The following is a 14,305-nucleotide window of genomic DNA, read 5'->3' on the forward strand; positions in this document are numbered from 1 at the left end:
ACATCCTATAGCATAGGAGAAGGTCAATAAGATCAAGGTCTATGTCTCTGTCATGATTCATGAACAGAAGAACCGATAAGTTACTAAAGAAATTGGGATTTACCTATAAAGGGCAAAGATTCAATTTATTGAACACAAGGGAAAAGAAGGGGTGAAGGGGGGACCTAATTAAATTTAGGTGAAAAAGAGAAAATAGGATCTCCCCTTCAAGGAGATCCTCACCAGTCCTCACATTCAGATTCCTAGGACAACGTCTAATGAGAACATCATTGGGGATTTCGTTTTTTTTCACGAATGGACTCTAATGTGTTCACCATGGCAGTGACAAAGGGAACACTCAAATAAAAACAAAAGAAAGAGCTTCCTAAGAGACAAGATGAGATCGGAACTCACCTTAAGGAATGGATTCAAAGAGGTCACTGCAAAGATTTGTGAAGGAGAAATTTCTTCAGAAGACTCACCGGAAAAGAATTTCCTCGATGATGGATAAAGACAGAAAGACAGAAGAAAGGCTCGAAGGTGCGGACCAGTGGTTTTATAGAGGGCCATCACATAAACCGAAGCGTCACAACGCATTAATAAAGCTTCAGTTTTCAAAATTCGAAGTTTGGATCTCCGTGCAAGCTGCCCTACTCCCCGCATCATTGCTTCGATCCGTCACATCAGTCATGCCGTCCCCTCGTTAACCTCACTCTCATAACTAAGAGAGAGGTTAAGGGGGCAGATGAGGGGGCATAAAATCCCATTGGGCCAAGTCCAGTCCGGCCCATCAGTCCAGAGGAAGGCCTAATGACCCTCCAGCCCGCTGACTCTCATTCAAGGCCTGTTCTGATCAAGAGCAAGGCCCGTTTTGATCAAGAGATTGGCCCAAGGAGTATGAAGCCCATATTATCCCAAGGGTTAGAAATAACCAAAGGAATTTTAGGGTAAGAATAAACTTCTATAAATAGAAGAAGGAAAGTAATTTAAAAGATTCGATTGAAGTGTAAAAAATAAACTTTCCTAATAGAGAGAGCAATTTCTTGCACATTCAGCCGTGGACCCTAATTAGTATTCTCTTGTAGCCCGATATATAAGGGCGCTTAGGGTTTGGAGTGTGATCATTAAGAGACATTGAAAATCGTACAGAGAGTGGGGCTGAAACTTGTAATCTCCAATTTTACACATCTTAAAAAAAAAAAAAAAAAAAAAAAAAAAAAAAAAAAACCCTCCAATTTAACGCATAGTGAACACTTTTGCTGGATCTCCGCGGTGGATGTAGGCTTTGCCGAACCACGTATAATAAATCTCTGTGTTCTTTGTGTGGTGTGTTTATTTTTCTGTCGCGTTTCGTAATTGTTGCTTAATTCACCGCGTTTGCTGTAACACAAACAAATTCTTTTTCCCAACTACTTGGAGTCGGCTACATAAATCTTATTTGTCCATTTTGCTCTATCTAAGGCCATGGCCTCGGTCAAACCACCTGTTAACATATCCTTCCTTAATAACTCTATTCACGTTCAACTCTGGTATTCCTAGTATTACCTTCAATATTGACTATGTTACTCTTCCTAATCAGTGCCGTTAAAGGTCTTCTGTGCATATGTCCAAACCATCTTAACGGTTAAATGATAGATTCTTCTTTAGGAAAGTTCTAATGTACATTGCCCTCTGGTTCCACACAAACCCACCCCCCCCCCCCCCCCCCCCCCACCAAATTTGGTGCCCTCATGATAAATTGTGTTTTAAAAAAAGTCATAATGTTACTGTTTCTTGTACAAAATATATGACAAAATGCTTCGGATAATCAGCTACACTGTTTGTGGAAGTTTTGAGATTCTCTTTATATTTAATATCAAAGGAATTTTATTTTGATATGTTGTGCACTGTTTACAGCGATTCCAGAAATGTGAATATGCTAAAACAAAGTTGTTTAAAACCGAGGGCCGTGGGTGGGGTCTTCTGGCTGATGAGAATATTAAGGTAATTACTTCAAGTCCATACCATTTTTAACATATACTCAATCAGCGTTGATCATTCCCAGATTAAAGAGTAGATATGGTGTTTCTCTCTGTAACCATATATTTGAGAGCATAGAATTGTATATATGGTATGTGTGCTGATGTCTTTCTCTGTTATTTTTATCTTTTAAGAATGCAGAGATTTGTTTCTGAGGAACACCATACCCTTGTTACTAAATTTTTGTTTTCCTGATAAGCAAGAACAAACCTTGTATTAGAACCTCTTGAGAGTGTCAAATGTTGATAAAATCTCTATGTCAAAATAGATAAATATTCCCTTACCAGAAAAAAACTATTTAAAATAAATATTTTGAAGTGTTCTTCGCATTGTCATATGGTCTCTAGTCGATTTATTAATCACCATATATTCTTTTCTATTTTTGAATGAACAGGCTGGACGGTTCATTATTGAATATTGTGGAGAAGTAATTACATCAGAAGAAGCGCAGCAAAGGTCCCAAACTTATGAAGCTCAAGGTAAAACATAGATCTATCAGATACACGTTGACATCACTGTTCCTGACAACCAATTCTCTACCTTCTCTGTGTGGCTGATGCAGGTCTCAAGGATGCATATATCATCTCTCTTAGTTCTAATTATTTTATTGATGCCACTAAAAAGGGAAGCCTTGCTAGATTTATAAACCATTCGTGGTAAGCCACTTACATCAGAGTATGAAAATGATGAAGAATGAGATATCACTGAACTATGAATGACACTAGTTTATCGAGTAATCCTGATTATCTTCAGCTGGGATTAATTTATTTTTTTGGAGTCTGCAGCCAACCAAATTGTGAGACAAGGAAATGGACGGTTTTGGGGGAAATAAGGGTTGGAATATTTGCGAAGCAAGATATTTGTGTCGGAACTGAATTGGCATATGATTACAATTTTGAATGGTATGGTGGTTCTAATGTTCGCTGTCTGTGTGGGGCGGTTAACTGTTCTAAATTTCTTGGTGCTAAGTCTTCTGGTTTCCTGGTGAGTTTACTATGTTAGAAGTATCTAATTGTATGTTTTTAAGAAGATAACAAAATTACATTTGACATGCATTCTCTTTATTGTATGCAAATTGTTACGGGTCTGTTGTGTATCTTAATGCGATATATTGAGTCAGAAATTGCATTAGATTCATGGATCATGTTGCTGTGAGCGAATTCTTGTGTAATTTGCTAGTTCATTTCTTCTTCTTATTTATTTATTTGGAAAATTCTGAACAATTTTTTGACCATGTGTAATAGACGTTAATTATCCACGTGTTGGAATCGTTAATTATCCACTTCATGCTTTGTTCCTCACTGCTTTGCTTATTATATAAATGCAAAAATTTAGATTTCAAAAGCTGGACGGTGGTGGTGCATGCTTTGCCCTTGCACTTGTGGTGCAGCGATTTGTTTATTGCATGGTTGATGCAAGCAAAATTGTAATCATAGTGAAAGACCCTGCCGCCCCAGGGGGGGGGGGGGGGGGGGGGTGTTGGTGGGGGGGTAGGGGAGAGAATTCCAGCGGCGATTCTCATTAGTGACGAGAGGTTGTGCTTTGGGGTTTTCTTTTCTGAGGAAAAAATACCGGAGTTGTTCCAATGACGGAGTGCCTCCATGGCAAAGACGTGAACACCTTAATCAAGGAGGACAATTGGTTGTGAATGCAACGTATGGGGGGAAAAGTCGAGGAAGGTGAGCAATCAGAGGGGCCATGGCTCAACTCAGGCGCTCTGGTTCTCTTTGTTCTTTTATCTAAAGTTCATTAAATGTCATCCTCAAGAGGAAGGGAGGGGGTTTTTTATTTTTATTTTTTGTGTTTGTCTTGTGGTTCCATGTTTTATTTATTAATATTAGTTTTAGTTTTATTGCTTTGATTCAGGAATATCTTCCCTCCCTTTGTTCTTTCATCTTAAGAGTCATTGAATGTCATCCTTTCATCAAAGTACAAATTGGGGCAACCCAACCCATTTATTAAAGTAGAACTGTGGCACATCTCGTGAGTGGCATACTGAAAGATACTGTGTCCTTTTGATACTCGAAATGCTTAGAGGCTTTATAGCATACCTTAACTGTTATGAAGTCCATATCAGAAGATTTAAAACAATCTTTCTTGAAATTAATGATACTTGTCTTCGGGATGTCTAGGAAAACAAAAGGTTAAGAGCTTAGATACAATACGTATCATGGTCCACTCTCCTTCAGAGCCTTTACTAATTTTTGATTCATCTAATTAATTGTTTTCCTGGTTAGTAAGTGTGTAAACAATGGTGTTCCTTTTTATTCATGGCTATATTGGTTACTTAGTTTCATACACTTCAAAATTCCTAGTAGAGCTCCACTTGAACTGCCATATTAGTTAACAGTGTTTCTTGAATGATCAACAAGCCAACATCCCTGGTCATGTCATTTTGGACTATTCAATCACCTCCAATAGTGATGGGATTTTTGGAACAGCCCATCTTTGTTTAATCCATGATTTTGAAGTCTGGGTCACACAGATTATCTTTTGGGCATTCATTTATTCATTTCCCCCCAATTTTTAAATAAATTTTGGATTGACAAGTGGATAGTTGCTAGTGTCAGACAGTGAAGGGGGTTCATGCTTGGTTGACACCTGAACCTCTTGGTTCATGGTTTATTGCTATACCAGAATGTTATTGCGCGAGGACTGATCTGGCTTATTAACCCATGAATCAGTGATCCAGCCCAAGGCACCTTTTGTTGTTTATAAAACCATATAAAATTTAACTGGAGAGACACTATTGACTGCTGAAGTTTTGCACAATTAATTTACCTTGAATTCAGTCAATTTGGGTGAGTATGCTTCCTCTTATTAAGAATTTTGGAATCTTCTATATAGTGAGACAAAGTGCGAAACAAACAGGTTCTTATTTACCAGCTTGCCTTTATTTTTCATTGTAATTTTAGAATGGTTTGAGTGGAGTCTCTGAGCCTCTCATTGCTTCCGTCTTGCAGTTGCAGGCTATTTTATCATCATTATTTAAATTTACTTAACTGCAATATGCTAGGCCGAGGACATTAACATGAGATGCTGACTTCTGTATGAAATAAAGAACTTGCAACTATTATTTATTTTCTATTTGATAGATGGGTAAATTACACTTGCCTCCCTTCTAGTTTGGGTTTATTACACTTACTTCCCCTATGTTTTGGAAAATTATGATTTCCTCCCTTTTAGGTACACGTGTGTACTAAAACAACCCCTGCCATCAGTTACATCGGTCAGAGATGGTAATATGTGACAAGTTTCTTAGCATCCTTTGACAAATATGCCTTTCAAATTGCTGTGAAGACACTTGGGTCCCATGTTGCTTGTGCGAAAAGACAATTGTAACCTACACTCTGTCTCTCTCTAATCTCCATTGCATACAGGTGTGTGTGTGTATATATATATTATGTATGTATATATGGGCTTGTTTATGTGAACATTCAAACGTTCTCTCTCTTTCTACAACCCTCAGATGCAACCTCTTCGTCCCTTCTCATAAAACCCTAATTGCCAAGCCAAACCCAGTTTCACTACCATTAAGTCTTTCACACCAGCAACAGTCGCTAACTGGAGATTCCTAGAGCAAACAAAGCAAAGAAAAGAAGGAAAGAATACTAGAGAGAGAAAAATAGAAATAGAGGAGAGCAGTCACTATTTGTTTCTCAGCTTTGTGCTCTTAGTTGCGATTGGATCCTATGTGATCTGTTCAGCGAATATTCGGAACTCACTGTTGCATTATTGACTAATCAGGGCTTTTTGATTCCCCAATTTAATCTCCTCACTCTCTCCTCTCTCTTAAATTTTGGTCACTTCAGTTTTTGTTTTTTCGTAGTTTGTTGATCAACTTGCCGACCCTCATTTGAAGCCCTAATTCGAGGTCTGCAATTTTAAAACCCGAATTTGATTTCTTCGATTTCAAAACCCTAATTTGATTTCTTCAATTTCAAAACCCTAATTTTTTGTGCCTACAACATGGAAGATCTAGCGATGCTGCAATCAACAGCCCCAAATTGCCCTGGGTGGCCAGAGTGTATCCTCATTAGGGACTTAGATTTGTTCGTGGTTACCATGCCGATAATATTTTTCAATTAAAATTATTTATATAATAATAAGGGCATAAGAGTAATTTCACATGTTCATTTTTTTTTTTTTTTTCGGAGGTAGTAATTTCACATGTCCTGTTAACAGTCATTAATGCCCATCACTTAGAACGGAGGTAATTTTAAATTTTCAAAACATAGGGGAGATAAGTGTAATAAACCCTAACTAGAGGGGAGGTAAGTGCAATTTACCCTTGATAAATATATATGTTGCAAATATTCCGTATTTGAATCAATGTTTTACCGTATGGTAAGGACCTATATTTGGTTGTCAATGTGTAACTGGATATATGGTTGTGTAATCTGTCTAACGCACAACCCTGTAGTGAGTAGAATGTGATGTGGTTGTGTTGCTATCTGCCATAGATATGAGGACAGGGAAGGCAGAAAAAGCGAAATAAGGCACCCCCTTCTTAGATTATTAGAATATGAATTTTAGGTTAAAAGAAGAAGTTTTGGGTTTTGGCTTACTCAAACTCAGAGCCAAGATCTATATTTATATACAAGAATAGGGTACAAAGAAAGGAAACCAAATTGAAGAAAGACATAAAATATGCCAAAATCTACGGGATCCCATGATTATGGGGATCTTATCTACGGGATCCCATAATTACAGGGATCTTATCTACGTGATCCCATGATTATAGGGATCTTACATAATACATCTAATAAAAGACTAAAAATAGCTAATAAAAATAAAAATAAAAATAATAAAGATATTTCAACACTCCCCCTTAAGCTGGAGTGAAGATATCAATCAAGCCTAGCTTGGTAATCGAGGAATGAAGCAAAGATGGACCAACAGATTTGGTGAACACATCGGCCGACTGATTAGAGGAACAAACAAAGCACGGCTTGATAATTCCCAAACAAACCTTCTCTCTGATAAAATGAATGTCCACCTCTATATGTTTAGTCCTCTCGTGAAGAACAGAATCTGAAGCAAGCATGATGGCTGACTTATTATCACAAAACAAGTCTGAGGACTATTTTTCACCTAGCCCTAGCTCCTCCAAGAAAGATCGAAGCCAGAGAATCTCACAAGTAGTGAGCCATGGCACGATACTCAGCCTTTGCTGAAGATCTCGAAATTACAGGTTGTTTATTACTTTTCCAGGATATAAGATGGTCTCCATAGAAAGTACAGAAGCCAGATGTGGAACGTCTGTCAGTCTTGGATCCAGCATAGCCTGCATCACTGAAACAGAATAGCCTAACTTGCTTGCTAGAAGAATAAAATAATCCAAGTCCAGGACAGGACTTACGATATCGAAGAATATGATATACTGCATCCATATGAGCTGTACGAGGAGCATGCATAAACTGGCTCACAACACTAACCGCAAAAGCCAAATCAGGACGTGTGTTGGTAAGATAAATCAATCTTCCTACTAAGCGCTGATACTGCGAGGGATCAGAAAGGAGATCTCCGGACTCAGTCGAGATATTTAGATTAGGATCCATAGGAGTGGAAGCAGGTTTACACCCAAGCATACCCGTGTCTCGAAGAAGATCCAAGACATACTTCCTTTGCAATAAGGAGATACCCTGCTTAGATCTAGCAACCTCAATTCCCAAGAAATATCTGAGCTGCCCAAGGTCTTTTCACATCAAAAGCTTTAGCCAATTGAAGCTTTACTTGAGCAATTCCAGGGATGTCATTGCCAGTAATGATGATATCATCAACATAGACAAGCAAAATGATACATCGACCATTGGAGGAATGGCGGATAAAACATGTATGGTCAGAATGACATTTAACAAACTCCATGGATAGATTTACATCACTAAAGCAGCTGAACCGAGCTCTGGGAGATTGTTTTAATCCATACAAAGACTTCCGCAATCGACAGACCTTTCTAGCATACTCCCCCTCAGCCCGTAAATAGTCTCAAGAAGATCACCGTTACGGAAAGCATTCTTCACATCAAGCTGATGAAGAGGCCAATTGTGAGAGGCAGCAAGGGAGACAAGCAAACAAACTGAGGTTAATTTAGCCACAGGAGCGAAGGTATCATTAAAATCTTTACTAGGAATCTGAGTAAATCATTTGGCCACCAAGCTGGCTTTATACCGATCAATAGAACCATCAACCAGATATTTAACACTGAATACCCATTTGTAACCTGTTAGAACACTTACATGTATATGTGTATTTATGCTGGGGTCCTAATGTAATTAGAGATGGTTTGTGGCCATTATGTAAATAGGCCTTTCTTGTATTGTATAAATGCCCTCTTATGTTTTTAGGGTAGAGATATAATGAATAGAGGGCTGCGACTCTAATGATATTCTCTCTCAATCTCTCTCTCTCTCTATCTTTATCTCTATCTCTATCATACACACAATTTCACATGGTATCAGAGCCATACGAAACAATGAGAAATTAAGATTGTGGTTGTGATTGCATCTTTGAGTCCTTGTATAAATCAAAATCGAGATCGAGGTTGAATTTGTTCTTCGCCGAAGCTGTGGTCTCAGATCTGAAGCTCGTTTTGAATTTGTTCTTCGCAAAAGCTCTGGTCTCAGATCTGAAGCTCGTTTTGTTGGCCGAAACCATCTTGGCTGTCAAAACAGAGGTTCCATCATTGCGAATCATCTATGCTCGGTAGTTAGGACGCTTCTTGTGTTGGATCGCCGTCGCCGTCGCCGTCGCCGTTGCAAGGGCTAGGGTGTGTACTAGCCTCGATCCTCCATTGCGAACCTTGGTTGCTGGAGTTTATCGCCGGTAGCAGATTTTTGGTTCTCGTCGGTGGTGATCGTGGAGAAGAAGAGATGTGTTTGGTAGTAGGTGTAAAAGTAGAAATATATAAAAAGAAGAGAAAGGAGAGAATTGCGTAAAGGCTTGTATTTATAGATAAAATGAGCATATGCTCATATTACAAGAAAGGAAATTAAATCAAATTACAAGAAAGGAAACTAAATCAAATCAAAATCAAATCACAACTTATTCTAAAGCATATTCTATGGTATAGTCAAATCTCTGCTATTATGGTAAGTCATACCATAAATCGTGGTATCATATATGCTATTATATGCATAATCAAATCTCTGCTATTATGGTAAGTCATACCATAAATCGTGGTATCATATGTGCTAACACTCCCCCTTAAGTTGGTGCGTGGATATTTGAAACGCCCAACTTGGACAATGCATTCTTAAACACAATCTTGCTGACGCCCTTTGTAAGAATGTCTGCAAGGTGCTGAGAGCTTGTGACAAATGGAGTGCAAATTTGACCAGAGATGATCTTCTCTCGAATGAAGTGACGGTCCACCTCTATATGCTTAGTCCTATCATGCTAAACAGGATTTGCTGCTATGCTAATGACAGACTTGTTGTCGCAGCAGAGTGAGAATGGAAGCGACACTGGAAGGCACAAATCTGTCATCAAAGTTTTCAACCGAAGTAACTCACCTACCCCAAGAGCCATAGCCCTATAATCTGCCTTTGCACTAGATCGAGAGACAACATCCTGCTTCTTACTGCGCTAAGTAACCAATTTACCACCAATAGTGGTACAATAACCTGAAGTAGACCTCCTATCTGAAATTGATCTTGCATAATCAGCATCTGTCTAAGCCTCAACATGTAAGTAACCATGATTGGCAAACAAAAATACCACGGCCTGGACACCCTTTTAAGTAGAGAAGGATACGAATAGTGCATCAAGGTGTGGGGCACGAGGAGAGTGCATGAATTGACTCGCGACACTCACGGCATAAGCAATGTCAGGTCGAGTCATGGATAAATAGATGAGCTTCCCCACAAGTCGTTGATACTGACTAATATCTGACAATAACTCCCCCTCCGAATTAACCAACCGATGATTCTGCTCAATTGGAGTATCAGCAGGACGAGCGCTAAGCTGACCAGAAGTAGAAAGCAAGTCAAGAACATACTTGCGTTGAGAGATGAAAATGCCAGTCTTGGAGCGAGCCACCTCAATGCCCAAGAAGTACCGTAGGGGACCAAGATCCTTAATCTCAAATTGACGGCCAAGATAGCTCTTAACCTCATTAATTCCGGTAGTATCATCGCCGGTAAGAATAATATCATCGACATACACAATGAGACCAACTGTCTTACCGCCTGAATGACGTAAAAACATGGTATGATCAGCTGCACTTTGATGGAAACCAAACTTGAGCATAGCAGTGCCAAAGCGATCAGACCAAGCTCTAGGAGACTGCTTGAGGCCATATAGAGAACGACGAAGACGACATACCATACCAGAATGAGAAGGAGAACGAAAGCCCGGAGGAGGAACCATATACACCTCCTCCTGCAAATCACCATTAAGAAAGGCATTCTTGACATCTAACTGAAATAGAGGCCAAGATCGAATTGCAGTAACGGAAAATAATACACGAATGGTATTCATCTTAGCAACAGGGGCAAAAGTCTCCTAATAATCTATGCCATAAGTCTGAGCATAACCCTTGGCAACCAATTGGGCCTTGTAACGACCAACTGACCCATCTGGATTATGCTTAATTGTAAACACCCAACGACAACCCACAACCTTTCGTCCAATAGGAAGCGGAACCATGTCCCAAGTCTGATTTTTCTTAAGTGCTTGTAGTTCTTGTGTCATAGCATCACGCCATTGAGGTTGTGCTAGTGCATCTGCAACACTAGAAGGAACAGGAACCGAGGCAACAGAAACAAGAAAACTCCAATAGGAGGGTGAGAGGGCATAATCAGAAACAAAATTAGAAATACGGTAAGTACAAGAACGTTTACCCTTTCGAAGAGCGATGGGGGGATCATCAAGCGAAACAATAGCTTGAGAAGGCGGAGTTGGTGCCTAAGGAATAGGGCAGTCGATCGTGGGAGTATAAGCTTGTACCTGTTGTCTTCGACTATAAACCTGTGAAAAAGGAACAATTCCCCCTGCTGGAGGGGTATCACGAGGAGGAATCATAGAAGAAGAAACATGTAATGGTAGAGGAGTTGAAGACGGAAGAAGGTGATCATCCATTATATTCAATGGGAACCATCCACTTTGAGAACCAACTGAACCACTATAGTATGGTGTATGGCTGTATGCTCAAAGAAAGAAACATCCATGGATAAAAATCGCCGACGATTGGGAGGATGGTAACACCTATAACCTTTTTGAGAGTGAGAATAGCCCAAAAACACACACTTCAAGGCCTTGGGGTCGAGCTTTGTACGAGTTTGCCCCAACTGCTGAACAAAGCACACACACCCGAAGACTCGCGGAGGAATAAAAAAAGAGATGAATTGGGATGTAAGATTGAGAGTGGGGCTGCAAAGTTAAGAATCCTAGAAGGAGTCCTATTAATGATGTAAACAGCGGTACGAACTGCATCTCCCCAAAATGACTGGGGAACATTAATGCCAATGCTGATTACTCTGGCTAAGTCAAGGATGTGGCGATTCTTCTCTCAGAACGACCATTCTGTTGAGGAGTTCTAACATTAGCCATCTGATGCTCAATCCCAAATTCTGTACATAACCGTTGTACCTCCCCATAAGTGTACTCAGTACCCTGGTCAAATCGGAAATTTTTAATGGTACGACCATATTGAGTCTGAACCATTGTCATAAAATTTTTAAAAATGGTGTGTACCTCATTTTTGGTTTTCATAAGATAAACCCAAATAATATGACTATGATCATCAATGAACAACACGAAATATTGAAATCCAAGACTAGAAGTAAATGGGCAAAGACCCCACACATTTGAATGAACAAGATCAAAAGGTGTTAAAGCAAATTTATTACTACTAGCAGGATAATTGGAGCGAACATATTTAGCCATATGATATATTTCACAGGATAAATATGACACTGCCACGTTACAAAATAAAGAAATAAATGTTTCAAATAACCAAAAGAAATATGTCCTAAACGCATGTGCCAACGCATAAGCTGGGCTTTATTAGATGAAACAATATTAGAAAGTGAAGCTGAATGTGCTTGAGGTGATAAAGGAGCATCCAACAGGTATAAACCGTCCACTTCACGCCCACTGCCAATCGTTCGTTTCGACACCAGATCCTGAAAAATACAATGAGAGGGAAAGAATGTTACACTACAATTTAATTGTTTGGTAACGCTACTAACAAAAATAAGATTTGTAGTCAACTTTGGAGCATGAAGTGTATTTGACAAAGTTAATGAAGTGTAATTGATATGTGACCCTTCCCAGCAATGGAAGATTGAGAGCCATCCGCAAGGCGGACCTTGCTTTGGCTAGAGCAGATACTATAAGATTGGAAGAGTGAGGACATACCAGTCATATTGTTTGAAGCACCAGAATCAATGATCCATGGTGTTGAAGATGTAGATACGCTATGTGCAGACGCAATAGTACCTGAGTGGGCATAAGTGGAGGTTGGATGAGATGATGCCTCCATTTGGTTGAAGAATTGCTTGAACTTGTCCAAATCAGCTTGAGTCAAGGTAACTGTTGCAGAAGATGTAGAGGCAGGGTTGTCAGGCGTTGACAACGAGACTGGCTGTGTAACAAAATGTGCAGAGGATCGAGGCTGTTGTTTCTGTTGCGGTGGACGTCCATGTAGAGCATAACAACGAGATTTGATGTAACCAACTTTTCCGCAATGGTCACACCATCCACGTTGTCGTCCCAGAGGAGGACCGGTGGTAGTGCTCTGAACTGACTGGGATGGTGAAGTTCCTAAAAGGTTGGGAACCCGAACTGCCATAGCAGAATGATCAATAGAAGCAACACCTAATGGATGAGTCCGGCGGCTCTCATCTGACAACGCATAGGAGTATGCATCCTCAAGAGTAGGGAATGAAGATAAGCCCAATAAATGAACACGAGCATACTCAAACTCGTCGTTCAACCCGGCAAGAAATTGAAACACTCGATTCTTCTCCACAATTCCTGTATATAAAACTGCATCATCTGGATCCTTCCAAGAGTGGAAGGAATCATAATATAACATCTCCTCCCAAATAGCACGAATCTTGGCGATGTAACCTGAAATTGTCAAGTCACCCTGAGAAATCCTGGTGATATCTCGCCCCAGCTGGAAAATTCGTGCATTATTCTACCTCTGAGAATGAGTGCGTTGAACTGAATCCCAAATCTGCTTAGCAGTCTTCATAAGCATATAGCCAACAGCTATGTTTGGTTGCATCGAATTGACTAGCCAAGACATAACCATAGCGTTATCTGCAAACCATTATGGATATGCCTTCTCTGACTCAGCTGGCTCTTTCTCAGAACCAGTATTATAGCCAATCTTGCCTTTGCCACCAATGAACATCTTGGCAGACTGTGCCTAAATCAAATAGTTGGAACCATCCATAACTTCACTGTGGTGATTTGAAGTCCTGGATTTTCTGATGAGTTGGTGGGAAAAATGGCACCACCACCCACAAAAAGTGAGCCAAGAGAATTAACATTCGAGGACCCTGAATCTGCCATAATCTGTCACGCGACAATAAAAAAAACTCCAAAAACACCACAAATTCTGTTAATAAATCAAAGGGTCTCCTCAGACCATAAACAATGTCTCCTTAGACCATTCTCAAAAAATCCTAATACATACCTTTTTTAAGGAGCGCTGCCTGCTTACATATAGCTAGACAGCCTCCTTCTTAATATTCGGAACCTCTTTGTAGACTAATTTTTTTTACCTAAGCCCTTCTAGGTGTTGGAAACCAACTATCCCAATTTACCCAACCCTAGAAGAGTGAAAAAGGAATTGTAAAACTTAAAAATACCTGTTTTCGATCACAAAACAGTAACATAGAAAAACATGTGTAGGCAACGTCACACGATCTCACAAACAGCCTAAGGTAGCTGTCGCACAAGTAGCAAGGCTGCTGAAAGGTGTGGAAAGGTGTTGGCTCTGATACCAAGTAGAAATATATAAAAAAGAAGAGAAAAGAGAGAATTGCGTAAAAGCTTGAATGATATGAATTACTCATTCACAGCTTTAGTATTTATAGATAAAATGAGCACATGCTCATATTATAAGAAAGGAAACTAAATCAAATCAAAATCGAATTACAAGGAAACTAAATCAAATCAAAATCAAATCATAACTTATTCTAAAGCATATTCTATGGCATATTCTATAGTATAGTCAAATCTCTGCTATTATGGTAAGTCATACCATAAATCGTGGTCTCATATATGCTAACAGTAAAGCTATCCCAAACCAAGATATGCTATCCTGATACCGGTTTGGCTCCGACCTGAT

The 14,305-nt window shown here is 39.5% G+C and overlaps 1 protein-coding gene across 5 annotated transcripts in view; it reads left to right on the forward strand.

Annotated features, from left to right (window-relative positions):
• LOC132300811 (histone-lysine N-methyltransferase ASHH1) overlaps positions 1-14,305 on the forward strand; it is an 87,539-nt gene that overhangs the window by 44,773 nt on the left and 28,461 nt on the right. For all 5 annotated transcript variants that reach the window (XM_059798053.1, XM_059798055.1, XM_059798052.1 and 2 more), the window contains 4 exons: positions 1,876-1,962; positions 2,393-2,477; positions 2,561-2,654; positions 2,784-2,982. In XM_059798053.1, the coding sequence (XP_059654036.1) occupies positions 1,876-1,962; positions 2,393-2,477; positions 2,561-2,654; positions 2,784-2,982 (465 nt within the window). The remainder of the gene's footprint in view (positions 1-1,875; positions 1,963-2,392; positions 2,478-2,560; positions 2,655-2,783; positions 2,983-14,305) is intronic.

The sequence above is a fragment of the Cornus florida genome, unplaced genomic scaffold (assembly GCF_030987335.1).
Source record: "Cornus florida cultivar Cherokee Brave unplaced genomic scaffold, ASM3098733v1 CherokeeBrave_3.0.0_Hap2_Chr03, whole genome shotgun sequence".
NCBI lineage: Eukaryota > Viridiplantae > Streptophyta > Magnoliopsida > Cornales > Cornaceae > Cornus > Cornus florida.